At 47.5% G+C, this 16,207-nt stretch overlaps 1 protein-coding gene across 1 annotated transcript in view; it reads right to left on the reverse strand.

The window, feature by feature from the left end:
- The window catches only part of LOC144610509 (voltage-dependent P/Q-type calcium channel subunit alpha-1A-like), a 398,212-nt gene that overhangs the window by 296,176 nt on the left and 85,829 nt on the right, over positions 1-16,207 (reverse strand). Inside the window, exon 6 of the mRNA XM_078429269.1 lies at positions 5,910-5,915. Within this exon, the coding sequence (XP_078285395.1) occupies positions 5,910-5,915 (6 nt within the window). The remainder of the gene's footprint in view (positions 1-5,909; positions 5,916-16,207) is intronic.

Below are 16,207 nucleotides of genomic sequence, written 5' to 3' on the forward strand. Positions count from 1 at the left end.
GGAAGAGTTTGGAGAGAGGGGGCAAGAGTTATGGTCATAGCGAGGGTAAATCGATCCCTCCACGGGACCTCTTGCTGGAGGCAGCAGAATAAGTGGCCACTCCCCCCAGATTGGGCGCAGTTTCTCTGGGGTGGGAAGATGTAGGTGGCTTCACTCCTCACTGGAAGACCAACCAATGCTTTCAATATTTCCCAGGTCCCCGGCAGGTTTGCTGCCTCGGGCAATATTGTCAAAGAATCTGATGGGTAAAATGTCAAAAATCAATTGTCGCCGAGCCAAGGATTGGGTGGATGCCAAGTGGCATTGGCCCTGTGTGGCGTGCAATGGAACCAGGGTGTTTACAGTCCCAGACTATGGATCCCCTCAGACAATAGACAATAGGTGCAGGAGGAGGCCATTCAGCCCTTCGAGCCAGCACCGCCATTCAATGTGATCATGGCTGATCATCCTCAATCAGTACCCCGTTCCTGCCCTCTCCCCATAAACCCCCTGACTCCGCTAGATGCAGGGAAAATGTTCCCAATGTCGGGGGGAGTCCGGAACCAGGGGCCACGCAGTCTTAGAATAAAGGGGAAGCCATTTAAAACTGATATGAGAAAGAACGTTTTCCCCCAGAGCGTTGTGAATTTGTGGAATTCTCTGCCACAGAGGGCAGTGGAGGCCAATTCACTGGATGAATTTAAAAGAGAGTTAGACAATAGACAATAGGTGCAGGAGTAGGCAATTCGGCCCTTCGAGCCAGCACCGCCATTCAATGTGATCATGGCCGATCATTCTCAATCAGTACCCCCGTTCCTGCCTTCTCCCCGTACCCACTGACTCCGCTATCCTTAAGAGCTCTATCCAGCTCTCTCTTGAATGCATTCAGAGAATTGGCCTCCACTGCCTTCTGAGGCAGAGAATTCCACAGATTCACAACTCTCTGACTGAAAAGGTTTTTCCTCATCTCCGTTCTAAATGGCCTACCCCTTATTCTTAAACTGTGTGGCCCCTTGTATCAGGTTATAGGATAAACCTCAAGACAAATGTCCACGAACCTTATTTCCAAGAGCACTCAAAATCTAAGCATCCATCCGCAATCCAAGGTTACAGCAGAAGAGCAATCACTTGCGGAGGAAAGGAACTGCAGACGCTGGTTTACACTAAAAAAAACACTCAAAACGCTGGAGTAACTTAGCGGGACAGGCAGTCTGAAGAAGGGTCTCGACCCGAAACGCCACCCATTCCTTCTCTCCAGAGATGCTGCCTGACCCGCTGAGTTACTCCAGCATTTTGTGTCTACCTAGTGGGACAGGCGGCACCGACATAAAATGCTGGAGTTCATTCATTGCACCGTATTAATTTAACCGAATCGTCCCACCACAATCAGACAGCAGTCCTAAACTACTATCTATGTCATTTATGTATCCTCGTCTCTTGTCTTACATTCTTTGTCTTTGTTGACGTTGCAAGTGGAACTGCAGAGATCCAAGAAAAGTTTTAGACTTGATCTGACAATAAAGTATTATCGTATCGTTTTGTTGGTGGCCCTCGGACTATCTTTGATCAGATTTTACTGGCTTTATCTTGCACTAAACGTTATTCCAATATCGTGTACCTGTACACTGTAAATGTACAGTGAGTTTGTCGATTGTAATCATGTATTGTCTTTCCGCTGACTAGTTAGCACGCCACAAAGGGTCTTCCACTGTACACGTGACAATAGACTAAACTGAACTAACTAAACTAATTTAATTTGAACATAAGAAATAGCAACAGTGGAGACACAAACTGCTGTAGATGCTGAAATCTTGCGCTGGAAACAAAGTGCTAGTAGACACAAAATGCTGGAGTAACTCAGCGGGTCAGGCAGCATCTCTGGAGAGAAGGAATGGGTGACGTTTCGGGTCGAGACCCTTCTTCAGACTCGAAGAAGCTGCCTAACCCGCTGAGTTACTCCAGCATTTTGTGTCTACCTTCGATTTGAACCAGCATCTGCAGTTATTTTCCTTCACGGAGTGCTGGAGTAACTCAGCAGGTCAGGCTGCATCTCTGGAGAACATGGATAGGTGATGTTTAGGGTCAAGTGTGAGGAAGTGTCCCAATGCTTTAGTCTGAAGAAGGGTTTACTGAAGAAAGCACAGCTGTGATCTTCAGACTTTACACCCAGTGAAGACCCACCCCCACATCTTTTCCAACTTTCTCCCCCCACTATATAAATCTGAAGAAAGTCCCGACCTAGAACGTCACCTATCTCCGTCCTCCAGAGATGCTGCCTGACCCGCTGAGTTACTCCAGCACTCTGTGAAACGTCACCTATCCATGTTCTCCAGAGATGCTGCCTGACCCGCTGAGTTACTCCAGCACTCTGTGCTCAAGACTTTAAACATTAGAGATACAGCATGGATACAATGTGCCACTGAGAACGCAATAACCAGAGATCACCCCGTACACCAACACTATCCTACACACCAGGGACTATCCTACACACCAGGGACTATCCTACACACCAGGGACTATCCTACACACCAGGGTCTATCCTACACACCAGGGACTATCCTACACACCAGGGACTATCCTACACACCAGGGACTATCCTACACACCAGGGACTATCCTACACACCAGGTACTATCCTACACACCAGGGACTATCCTACACACCAGGGACTATCCTACACACCAGGGACTATCCTACACACCAGGGACTATCCTACACACCAGGGACTATCCTACACACCAGGGACTATCCTACACACCAGGGACTATCCTACACACCAGGGACTATCCTACACACCAGGGACTATCCTACACACCAGGGACTATCCTACACACCAGGGACTATCCTACACACCACGGACTAACCTACACACCAGGAACAAGTTACAATTTTTCAAGAAGCCACGTAACCTACAAACCTGTACGTCTTTGGAGTGTGGGTGGAAACCGGAGCACCCGGAGAAAACCCACGAGGTCACACGGAGAACGAACAAATTCCGTACAGAGAGCACCCGTAGTCAGGATCGAACCTGGATCTCTAGCGTCGTAAGGTTGATCAGTTGTATAGTCTTTTTCTTTCACTGGATAACATGCAAACAAAGGTTTTTCACTGTACCCTTCCACTGAAGGAACACCTTATCCAACCACTGAAACCCTTCTACTATTTATCTTGCACTGAACATTATTCCCTCGATCACGTATCTGTACACTGTGGATGGGTCGATTGTAATCAGCACGCAACAAACAGCTTTACACTGTACCTCGATGCAGGTGACAAAAACTAAATTACCTCAGTACACGTGACTATAATAATAATAATCTCCAGCACTTTCTGATTTTATTTCAAATTTCCAACATCTGTAGGTTTTTTTCCTAATTAATCCATGTATCTCCTATGCATCCATCCCACATTGCAACTCTCCTGCAGTGTCAGAACATGAACCTTATGATAGTTTTGTCCTCAATAATACTTTATTGCCACATGTTCCTAGGGACAGTGAAATTTTTTGTTTTGCATAAAGTTCAGTAAAATCATACAACAGATGAGCAAAACCAGTTTAATTTACGTAGAAGAAGTGTCTCGAACCGAAACATCACCCATTCCTTCTCTCCAGAGATGCTGCCTGACCCGCTGAGTTACTCCAGCATTTTCGACAATAAACAATAGGTGCAGGAGGAGGCCATTCAGCCCTTCTCGCCAGCACCGCCATTCACCGTGATCATGGCTGATCATCCACAATCAGTACCCCGTTCCTGCCTTCTCCCCATACCCCCTGACTCCGCTATCTTTAAGAGCTCTATCTAGCTCTCTCTTGAAAGCATCCAGAGAATTGGCCTCCACTGCCTTCTGCCTTCAGTTTAGTTTCAGATCAGTTTAGTTTATTGTCACGTGTACCGAGGTACAGTGAAACGTTTAACGTTGCGTGCTAACCAGCCAGCAGAAAGACAATACGTGATTTCAATCGAGCCCTTGGTACAAAAGTGCAATGGTTGTGGTATAATAGTAGACTGAGACAGTACTGACAAAGTCTCCACGATTCTGACGCCAACGAAGTTTCAAAGTCCTGCCTTCTCCCCGTAATCTTTGACACCCTTACTAATCAAGAAAGAATTTATGAGGAAGAAATTGGTGCTAATAATCTGGAAGGCGCTGCTTGAAGAGCTGGTGGAGGTGAAAACTCTCACGTGAGGCACAGTGGTGCAGCGGTAGAGTTGCTGCCTTACTGCACTCACAGCGCCAGAGACCCGGGTTCAATCCTGACCACTTTTTTTTTCTTCTTTTTTTTTGAGTTACATCAAGTTTTATTGAGAAACAACTTTCAGTAATTGATTTATTCACAAAATGCTGGAGTAACTCAGCAGGTCAGGCAGCATCTCGGGAGAGAAGGAATGGGTGACGTTTCGGGTCGAGACCCTTCTTCAGACTGATGTCAGGGGAGCGGGACAAAGGAAGGATATAGGTGGAGACAGGAAGATAGAGGGAGATCTGGGAAGGAGGAGGGGAAGGGAGGGACAGAGGAACCATCTAAAGTTGGAGAAGTCGATGTTCATACCACTGGGCTGCAAGCTGCCCAGGCGAAATATGAGGTGCTGTTCCTCCAATTTCCAGTGGGCCTCACTATGGTACTGGAGGAGGCCCGTGACAGAAAGGTCAGACTGGGAATGGGAGGGGGAGTTGAAGTGCTCAGCCACCGGGAGATCAGTTTGGTTAATGCGGACCGAGCGCAGGTGTTCAGCGAAGCGATCGCCGAGCCTGTGCTTGGTTTCGCCGATGTAAATAAGTTGACATCTAGAGCAGCGGATGCAATAGATGAGGTTGGAGGAGGTGCAGGTGAACCTTTGTCTCATTAATTGACAATGTTTCAGTAATTGACAATGGATTGCATAGAACAGTGACGCAAAAGGTCGAAGATGGCAAGTAGACATATTGCACATCTTTTGGGAGGTCTGTAGTTTAGATCGATGGTTCTTGGGGTATATGGCAGCACAGTTGGTGAAGTCAACTTGCTCATTGCAAAGTGTTTGGACAAAGGCAAAGCATCTATAGGCAGGGACAAGCCTTATAATGCAAGGTAACATTTCTGGCAAGGTCTTTGAGGGTGAAAAGGTAGTGAAAATCTTCAAAATATTTAACAAAATCAAACTTGTGACAAGATGTCTCGTAACATTTCACAGAAATGCTTTGAGGTAGCACGGTGGAACAAAGGTAAAGTTGTTGCCTTACTGCACCAGAGTCCTGGCTTGGCTTCGACCCTGACCACTTTTTTTTTCCAATCCTGACCACGGGTGCTGTCTGTATGGAGTTCGTACGTTCTCCCGGTGACCTGAGTGGGTTTCCTCCGAAATCTTATTGAAACGTATAAGATTATTAAGGGGTTGGACACGTTAGAGGCAGGAAACATGTTCCCAATGTTGGGGGAAGTCCAGAACAAGGGGCCACAGTTTAAGAATAAGGGGTAGGCCATTTAGAACTGAGATGAGGAAAAACTTTTTCAATCAGAGAGTTGTGAATCTGTGGAATTCTCTGCCTCAGAAGGCAGTGGAGGCCAATTCTCTGAATGCATTCAAGAGAGAGCTGGATAGAGCTCTTAAGGATAGCGGAGTCAGGGGGTATCGGGAGAAGGCAGGAACGGGGTACTGACTGAGAATGATCAGCCATGATCACATTGAATGGCGGTGCTGGCTCGAAGGGCCGAATGGCCTCCTCCTGCACCTATTGTCTATTGTCTATTGTCTATCTTCAGTTTCCTCCCACACTCCAAAGACGTGCTGGTTAATTGGCTTGGTGTAAATGTAAAATTGTCCCTAGTGCGTGTAGGGTAGTGAGGGTTGGCAGATAAAGTGCTGAGAAACGGGATTAGTACTTGAAGCAAACACAGGTACAATCCCTTCAGCCAACAATGTCTGTGCCAAATATGATGCCAAATTTAACTAATCTCTTCTGTCTGCATACAATCCATTTCCCCATAATCATGTGCCTATCTAAAGGCCTCTTTGATGTTAGAGGAGATGCAAGTGAAACTCGGTCTCACCTGGAAGGGCTGTTGGATGGATGTGAGGGAGGATGTCTAGGGAGGTCACTTTGATGTCAAGATCAATTGATGGTAGACACATAATGCTGGAGTAACTCAGCGGGTCAGGCAGCATCTCAGGAGAGAAGGATTGGGTGATGTTTCGGGTCGAGACCCTTCTTCATTTGACGGTGATCATTTGGACTACATTTCATGATGAATCTCTATTGCAATGTCGGAAACTTGCACAACCGATTCTTTCATATTTTCTTACGACTTTCATTAGTTCATAACTACATAGGTCATCGGAGCTGAAGTGGGCCTTTCAGCCCATCAAGTCTACTCTGCCGTTTCATCATGGCTGGTCTATCTTTCCCACTCATTCCCGTTCTCCTGCCTTCTCTCCTTAATCTTCCCATCATTTTGAACGAAATGGTTTTGTCTCTCAGGTTTGCGCTGAATTTTTGAGCGTTAGTTTTTCATTTTGTTTAGAGATACAGCGTGGAAACAGGCCCTTTGGCCCACCGAGTCCGTGGCGACCAGCGTACACTGGTTCTATCCCATACACCAGGGACAATTTACAGACCTACAAACCTGCAAGACTTTGGAACGTGGGAGGAAACCGGAGCACCCAGAGAAAACCCACACGGTCACAGGGAGCACGTACAAACTCCGTACTGACAGAACCCGTAGTCGGGATCGAACCCAGGTCTCTGGTGCTCAGCAACTCTACCCCTTTAATTTTAATATGTTCCCCTTTCTATAGCCTCAAATCCTATCACAAGCAATGGAGAAGGATACTACCATTAGTATGATTTGCATAGTTCTCCCAGTCTCCCACTCAGGAACCTCTATTTAGTATTTAATTTTAGACAATAGACAATAGGTGCAGGAGTAGGCCATTCGGCCCTTCAAGCCAGCACCGCTATTCAATGTGATCATGGCTGATCATTCTCAATCAGTACCCCGTTCCTGCCTTCTCCCCATACCCCCTGACTCCGCTATCCTTAAGAGCTCTATCTAGCTCTCTCTTGAATGTATTGAGAGAATTGGCCTCCACTGCCCTCTGAGGCAGAGAATTCCACAGATTCACAACTCTCTGACTGAAAAAGTTTTTCCTCATCTCAGTTCTAAATGGCCTACCCCTTATTCTTAAACTGTGGCCCCTTGTTCTGGACTCCCCCAACATTGGGAACATGTTTCCTGCCTCTAACGTGTCCGACCCCTTAATAATCTTATACGTTTCGATAAGATCCCCTCTCATCCTTCTAAATTCCAGTGTATACAAGCCTAGTCGCTCCAGTCTTTCAACATATGACAGTCTCGCCATTCCGGGAATTAACCTAGTAAACCTACTAGTTTTTGTCTGGTTTATTATCACGTGTACAGTGAAAAGCTTTTGGTAGCGTGTGATCCGGCGGAAAGATAATACAATTCTGAAGAAGGGTCTCGACCCGAAACGTCACCCATTCCTTCACTCCAGAGATGCTGCCTGACCTGCTGAGTTACTCCAGCATTTTGAGTCCATCATCATTTAATTGAATTCCGTTTGCCATTTTCCCGCCTTCATTCCCATCCTGCTAACCTGCTGTTAACCTCGAAGAAATCTCTCCTCCTTACTAAAATTTGGTACAGTTTTCACTTTTCATGAATGCTCCTACTAGGGTCATAGGTTCGTAAGTGATAGGAGCAGAATTAGGCCATTCAGCCCATCGAGTCTACTCCGCCATTCAATCATGGCTGATTTATCTCACCCTCCTAACCCCATTCTCCTGCCTTCTCCCCATAGCCCCTGACTCCTGTACTAATCTAGAATCTATCTATCTCTGCCTTACATATATCCACTGACTTGGCCTCCACGGCCTTCTGTGGCTAAGAATTCCACAGATTCACCACCCTCTGAATGAAGAAATTCCTCCTCATCTCTTTCTTAAAAGAACGTCCTTTAATTCTGAGGCTGTGACCTCTAGTCCTCAACTCTCCCACTAGTGGAAACATCCTCTCCACATCCACTCTATCCAGGCCGCTCACTGTTCTGATCCACCAAGATGCTGCCTGGAATGGAGAACTTTAGTTATAGAAACATAGAAACATAGAAAATAGGTGCAGGAGTAGGCCATTCGGCCCTTCGAGCCTGCACCGCCATTCAATATGATCATGGCTGATCATCCAACTCAGTATCCCGTACCTGCCTTCTCTCCATACCCCCTGATCCTTTTAGCCACAAGGGCCACATCTAACTCCCTCTTAAATATAGCCAATGAACTGGCCTCAACTACCTTCTGTGGCAGAGAATTCCACAGATTCACCACTCTCTGTGTGAAAAAAAACGTTCTCATCTCGGTCCTAAAAGACTTCCCCCTTATCCTTAAACTGTGACCCCTTGTTCTGGACTTCCCCAACATCGGGAACAATCTTCCTGCATCTAGCCTGTCCAACCCCTTAAGAATTTTGTAAGTTTCTATAAGATAGGGGACATATAGGATAGGCTGGGCTTGTTTTCCCAGGAGCTAAAATGACTGAGGGTTGACCTGGTAGAGGTGTAGAGAAGAATGAGGAGGAGATAAGACTTTGCCTTCCATCACAGTGAGGGTGTGCCTAGAGCAATCACTGTGATGGCTGTTTGTGTAAAAATTGTGTAAAAATTGTATCTGTGTGTCCTGTGCTTTTTGTTGTCTACTGCCGGACCCTGACGTGAGAGGACGCTGGCGTTGTTTATTCGCCGCGTCTCCGTTAGGATAGTTTGTCTGTTTGTTTTTATGTTTGATTGTTTATGTAAGCGCTTTGAGCTTCTGGAAAGGCGCTATATAAAATAAATGCTTATTATTATTATTATTATTATTATTATTATAAAACGACGAGGAAGATAGACTGGGTAGATATCAATCTCCACCTTTAAAATATCCATTGAGTTGTCCTCCACAGCCGTCTGTGGCGATGAATTCCACAGGTTCACCACCCTCTAAGTAAAGTCTGCCGTGTACACCAGACAGGACAGCCTGGAGTTGCATCAATGTGCAGTGCTGGGTGGCTCACAATCCTGGCAACACACAGCTGTAAGACAAAACCCCTGTACCCTCGCTGATCGGAAGCGAGCTCAGCAGCTTCTGTGAGGTCGACGGATACCTTTTGCGTACATTCCGCTAATTAAACGGAGAGGAAAATCAATCCCCCACCATTTAATCAGCTCCCTCCAACGTCGCCACGGCGCCTCTATCTGTTGGCAATTCATTCTGATGAATGTCCACAGTTACGCCATCTGACCCAGTGCCAGATCAGGGCAAGGTGCCCAGGGATTGTGGAGCCCATCTTGTAGCTATTCTTCAGTGCTCTGCATTCCCATTAGACCTGGGCATCCTGTTCACCGGCCACAATGGGTCCAGAACCAGGGGCCACAGTTTAAGAATAAGGGGTCGGCCATTTAGAACTGAGATGAGGAAAAACATTTTCAGTCAGAAAGTTGTGAATCTGTGGAATTCTCTGCCTCAGAAGGCAGTGGAGGCCAATTCTCTGAATGCATTCAAGAGAGAGCTAGACAGAGCTCTTAAGGATAGCGGAGTCAGGGGTATGGGGAGAAGGCAGGAACGGGGCACTGATTGAGAATGATCAGCCATGATCACATTGAATGGCGGCGCTGGCTCGAAGGGCCGAATGGCCTCCTCCTGCACCTATTGTCTATTGTCTAATGGTATGTTATTGCCCCATGCCAAGTGTCGTTCAGCGTGGAAACAGGCCCTTCAGCCCAACTTGCCAATGCCGACCAACGTCCCATCTACACTAGTTCCCTCCTGCCTGCGTTTGGCCCAAATCCTTCTTATCCATGTAACTAGTTACAGTGAAGACAGACACAAAAAGGTGGAGTAACTCAGCAGGACAGACAGCATCTCTGGAGAGAAGGAATGGGCGACGTTTCGGTTAGAGGCCATTTTTCGGACATCACCCGTTCCTTCTCTCCAGAGATGCTGCATGTCCTTCTGAGTTACTCCAGCTTTTTGTGTCTATCTTCAGTATAACCCAGCATCGGTTTAAACCTTCCTACACATACCGAGTTACAGTGAAATTTGTTTTCTGCGCACAATTCAGAAAAAAACCTTACTATACATGAGCACAATCTGAAGAAGGGTCTCAAGCCGAAACCTATTCAGTTTCGGGTCGAGACCCTTCTTCAGACTGAAGACCTGAAACGTCACCCATTCCTTCTCTCCAGAGATGCTGTCTGCCCCGCTGAGTTACTCCAGCATTTTGTGTCTATCTTATACACAAACAAAACCATAGCCAAGTACAGAATGTAGAATGCAAGGGTGTACAGCATAGGTTTACTAGGTTAATTCCCGGAATGGCGGGACTGTCATATGTTGAAAGACTGGAGCGACTAGGCTTGTATACACTGGAATTTAGAAGGATGAGAGGAGATCTTATCGAAACATAAGATTATTAAGGTGTTGGACACGTTAGAGGCAGGAAACAAGTTCCCAATGTTGGGGGAGTCCAGAACAAGGGGCCACAGTTTAAGAATAAGGGGTCGGCCATTTAGAACTGAGATGAGGAAAAACTTTTTCAGTCAGAGAGTTGTGAATCTGTGGAATTCTCTGCCTCAGAAGGCAGTGGAGGCCAATTCTCTGAATGCATTCAAGAGAGAGCTGGATAGAGCTCTTAAGGATAGCGGAGTCAGAGGGTATGGGGAGAAGGCAGGAACGGGGTACTGATTGAGAATGAGCAGCCATGATCACATTGAATGGCGGTGCTGGCTCGAAGGGCCGAATGGCCTCCTCCTGCACCTATTGTCTATTGGAACTGCAGATGCCGGTTTACCAAGGAAAGACACAAAAATGCTGGAGTAACTCAGCGGGTCAGGCAGCATCCCTGAAGAACATGGATGGGTGACATTTCGGGGAGGGACCCTTCTTCAGACAATAACCTGTCTCTTCCGACTATTTCAGATTTCAGAGTCTAATGAAGGGTCCTGACCCAAAACATCACCTATCCATGTTCTCCAGGGTCTGACCCACTGAGTTACTCCAGCATTTTGTCTCTTTCTATACCCAAGTGCAAGAGTACAAATCGAAGGTATTTATTCACAAAATGCTGGAGTAACTCAGCAGGTCAGGCAGCATCTCGGGAGAGAAGGAATGGGTGACGTTTCGGGTCGAGAACCTTCTTCAGACTGATGTCAGGGGGGCGGGACAAAGGAAGGATATAGGTGGAGACAGGAAGATAGAGGGAGATCTGGGAAGGAGGAGGGGATGGGAGGGACAGAGGAACTATCTAAAGTTGGAGAAGTCGACGTTCATACCACTGGGCTGCAAACTGCCCAGGCGAAATATGAGGTGTTGTTCCTCCAATTCCCGGTGGGTCTCACTATGGCACTGGAGGAGGCCCATGACAGAAAGGTCAGACTGGGAATGGGAGGGGGGGTTGGTGCTCAGCCACCGGGAGATCAGTTTACAAGGATAATTAATTACACTGAGACTGCACGCCATGTTTCCAACAGCATGTATCACCCTTTAATTCAAAAGTTGTTAAAAAGGTAGAGTCAGAAGTTGTGTAGGAATGAAACTGCAGATGCTGATTTACACCGAAGATGGACACAAAATGCTGGAGTAACTCAGCGGGACAGGCAGCATCTCTGGAGTGAAGTTTCGATCCTTCTCTCCAGAGATGCTGCCTGTCCCGCTGAGTTACTCCGGCATATTGTGCCTACCTGTTAGAGTCAGAACTCGGCCATAAAGATCCTTTTCCTGCGGTCAGGGTTGCAGAGATCGACCTGGAAAAGGCAATGTTGTCGGAGTTAACAGTGGTAAGAGTCAAGAGAGTTTAATAAGCACCAGGGAACCAGAGCAATGAGATCCATATTTGTAGCAACTTTACAGGCACATTAAGTCCAACAACAAATAAATATACAATAAATTATCAGTATTCTAGTAAACCAGGCCATGAAAGTACAGGCGAACTCTCAGTATGAATGACGATCAATATCTCTGGTTTCTCTTTCTCCTGGCTCTCAGTCTGAAGAGGGGTCTCGACCCGGAATGTCACCTGTTTCTTTTCTCCAGAGGTGCTGCCTGACCTGCCGAGTGACTCCGGGGAACGTTGGACAAAGGGCCGGGAGGGGAACTGGGAGGGTCCAACTTTCCTCATCTTCAAAGTGGACAGTGTGGTCGTAGAGTAGGGGGGCAGGAGAAATTGGTCGTAGAGTAGGAGGGCAGGAGAAATAAATCACCAGGGTCTCTTCTACATCCCGCAGCTCCGCTCTTGCTCCCCCTCCCCCCACTCGCGACAAGGACAGAATCCCCCTCGTTCTCACCTTCCACCCCACCAGCCAACGGATCCAACAAATCATCCGCCAACATTTCCGTCACCTACAACGGGACCCCACCACCGGCCATATCTTCCCATCCCCTCCCCTCCCTGCGTTCTGCAGAGACCGTTCCCTCCGTAACTCCCTGGTCCACTCGTCCCTTCCCACCCAAACCACCCCAACCCCGGGCACTTTCCCCTGCAACCGCACGAGATGCAACACCTGTCCCTTTACCTCCCCCCTCAACTCCATCCAAGGACCCAAACCGTCTTTCTAGGTGAGACAAAGGTTCACCTGCACCTCCTCCAACCTCATCTATTGCATCCGCTGCTCTAGATGTCAACTTATTTACATCGGTGAAACCAAGCGCAGGCTCGGCGATCGCTTCGCTGAACACCTGCGCTCGGTCCGCATTGACCAACCTGATCTCCCGGTGGCCCAGCACTTCAACTCCCCCTCCCATTCCCAGTCTGACCTTTCTGTCATGGGCCTCCTCCAGTGCCATAGTGAGGCCCACCGGAAATTGGAGGAACAGCACCTCATATTTCGCCTGGGCAGTTTGCAGCCCAGTGGTATGAACATCGACTTCTCCAACTTTAGATAGTTCCTCTGTCCCTCTCTTCTCCTCCTCCTTCCCAGATCTCCCTCTATCTTCCTGTCTCCACCTATATCCTTCCTTTGTCCCGCCCCCCTGACATCAGTCTGAGGAAGGGTCTCGACCCGAAACGTCGCCCATTCTTTCTCTCCTGAGATGCTGCCTGACCCGCTGGGTTACTCCGGCATTTTGTGAATAAATTCCTCATCTTCAAGGTCTGCTGCGGGAGGTGTGGCCTGGGGCACGAAGGCTGAAGGCCCGGGGAGCAGAGAAGGACATCTCGCTGGTGAACCAAATGAGATGATGGGCCTTCATGTCCAGCTGCAGCTTGGACTGTGTAAAATGGCTCCAAGACCATATGGACTCAGTACGCCGTTTCCATGAGTGGGGCACTTAATCAGGGATTGTCTTCATGTAGGGCGATAACCTCGCTGATTATTTCTGCAAAATATGTATTTCACTACGGGCGCCGTCTGTACGGAGTTTGTACGTTCTCCCCGTGACCTGCGTGGGTTTTCTCCGAGATCTTCGGTTTCCTCCCACACTCCAAAGACGTACAGGTGTGTAGGTTAATTGACTGGGCAAATATAAAAATTGTCCCTAGTGTGTGTAGGATAGTGTTAATGTGCGGGGATCGCTGGGAGGCACGGTCCCGGTGGGCCGAAGGGCCTGTTTCCGCGCTGTATCTCTAAATCTAAATCTAAAAACTCCAAAAACGTGCAGGTTTAACATAGAAACATAGAAAATAGGTGCAGGAGTAGGCCATTCGGCCCTTCGAGCCTGCACCGCCATTCAATATGATCATGGCTGATCATCCAACTCAGTATCGCGTACCTGCCTTCTCTCCATACCCCCTGATCCCTTTAGCCACAAGGGCCACATCTAACTCCCTCTTAAATATAGCCAATGAACTGGCCTCAACTACCCTCTGTGGCAGAGAATTCCACAGATTCACCACTCTGTGTGAAAAAAAACGTTCTCATCTCGGTCCTAAAAGACTTCCCCCTTATCCTTAAACTGTGACCCCTTGTTCTGGACTTCCCCAACATCGGGAACAATCTTCCTGCATCTAGCCTGTCCGACCCCTTAAGAATTTTGTAAGTTTCTATAAGATCCCCCCTCAATCTTCTACGTGTTTCACTGCAACTGGGTACACGTGACAATAAAAGAACCATTGAACGTTATATGTGGCCTTCGTCAAATGGTGTAAACAGCAGACGGCAATGTCATCCCACCCATCGCCCTGAGGATTGGCTCCCTGTTTCACTGGGCCTCAGAAGCCGTACAGAAGTTATAAACATAGCCTTCCAAGTTATGCTCTCTCCCAATTGTTTTTCTGTCTCCATCTACCTTTTCCACCTCTGTCTCCCCCCTCAGGCTATGACTTTACTTCCAGAGGATACAGCGCGGAATCAGGCCCTTCGGCCTACCGAGTCCGCACCGACCAGCGATCCCCGCACACTAACACTATGCTACACACACTAGGGGCCATTTACAATTTTACCCAAGACAATTCACCTGCAAACCTGTACATCTTTGGAGTGCGGGAGGAAACTGGAGAAAGACCATGTGGTCACAGGGAGAACGTACAAACTCTGTACAGACAGCACCCGCAGTCAGGATGGAACCCGCTTCTCTGGTGCTGTAAGGCAGCAACTCTACCGCAGCCTCTACCATCGTGCCACCCACAGAATTCCATAATACCACAAATCTGGTTGCAAATATGATCCTTCTTATTCTTTACGGTCCCTCTGCCTTCCACTATAAACGTGCATCAGCAATGCACACCAGATTTCGAATGGAAACTGGTTCTCCTTAATCACCCTGCATTCTGCAACCCATCTGCTGGATTCCCCTCTACTCCAAACAAAACAACCCCTGCAGTAGCCGATCCTAGCTCAAAGCTAAGCTATCTAAACCCGCATTAATATTAACTAAATGTGTAGGAAAGAACTGCAGACGCTGGTTTAAATTGAAGGTGGACACAAAATGCCGGAGTAACTCAGCGGGTCAGGCAGCATCTCTGGAGAGAAGGAATGGGTGAAGTTTCGGGTCGAGACCCTTCTTCAGACTGAAGACCTGAAACGTCACCCATTCCTTCTCTCCAGAGATGCTGCCTGTCCCGCTGAGTTACTCCGGCATTTTGAGGTCCACCTTAATATTAAACAAATATATATATGTATGAAACACCCACTCGTTCTTTGGGTTCTGGAACATAACTCTGCAGCAAGTTTCAAAATATAATCAGCATATATTTTGCGCAGAAAATAAATTCGATATTTCAAGTCAGTGCTGGGCAAAGTTGGAAATAAAGCAGACTTAAAGAGGCAGCAGAAAAGAGAATAGGCATGAGAAGAGGGGTGGCATGGGGGCGAGAACTCTAGCCTCATGGTGCCAGAGACCCGGGTTTGATCCTGACTACGGTGCTGTCTGTATGGAGTTTGAATGTTCTCCCTGGGTTCTGCATGGGTTTTCTCAAGGTTCTCCAGATCCCGCCCATTCTCCAAAGACGTACAGGTTTGTAGGTTAATTGGCCTCGGTAAAATTGTCTCTCGTGTGTTGGTTGGTGCATGGGTTGATCGCTGGTCGACACGGACTAGGTGGGCCGAAGGGCCTGTTTCTACACTGTATCTCTAAAGTCTAAAGCAAAGTCTAAACTAATATCTTCCCCTTGGTGCTGTGGTGTGATCACCTGTCCAAGCCTCTAATCTATACCATGGCTATCATGGCACATGGTATGTTTATGTATGTGCTGTTATGTTTGTGTGCCATTGTATGTTCGTTTCTTAGTACCTGAACTGATTGGTCAACGTGGGTTGTTTTTAAATGTGCTATACAAATTAAATTGACTTGACTTGACTTGACAAGGAAAGGGAGACTATTTAATAGACCCGAAATGCTGGAGTAACTCAGCGGGACAGGCAACATCTCTGGTGAGAGGGAACGGGTGACGTTTCAGGTCGGGACCCTTCTTCAGACTATTTAATGTCGGCTCAGGGACATAATGTCAGCCCCGAACATCCTCGGCTTCCCTGACCCCCAGCACAACCCTCACCCTAACTCTAACCCACCACCGACCATGAGTACAGCAAAGAGGAGACCTCTCCAATCTTCAGGTCGGGTCACACATTGCTGAGCCATCATAGGATGGGCCTAATCTCATCAGCAGAATGGCCATGAACTGAGGCCCAGTGCCAGAAGGCTCCTAGGGTGTTCAGAAAACACAGTTCTCACTCAGAAGATGGAGGGGTAGTATAAGAAAATAACTGCAGATGCTGGTACAAATTGAAGGTATTTATTCACAAAATGCTGGAGTAACTCAGCAG

Source organism: Rhinoraja longicauda, chromosome 37 (assembly GCF_053455715.1).
Source record: "Rhinoraja longicauda isolate Sanriku21f chromosome 37, sRhiLon1.1, whole genome shotgun sequence".
NCBI classification, from domain to species: Eukaryota; Metazoa; Chordata; class Chondrichthyes; order Rajiformes; family Arhynchobatidae; genus Rhinoraja; species Rhinoraja longicauda.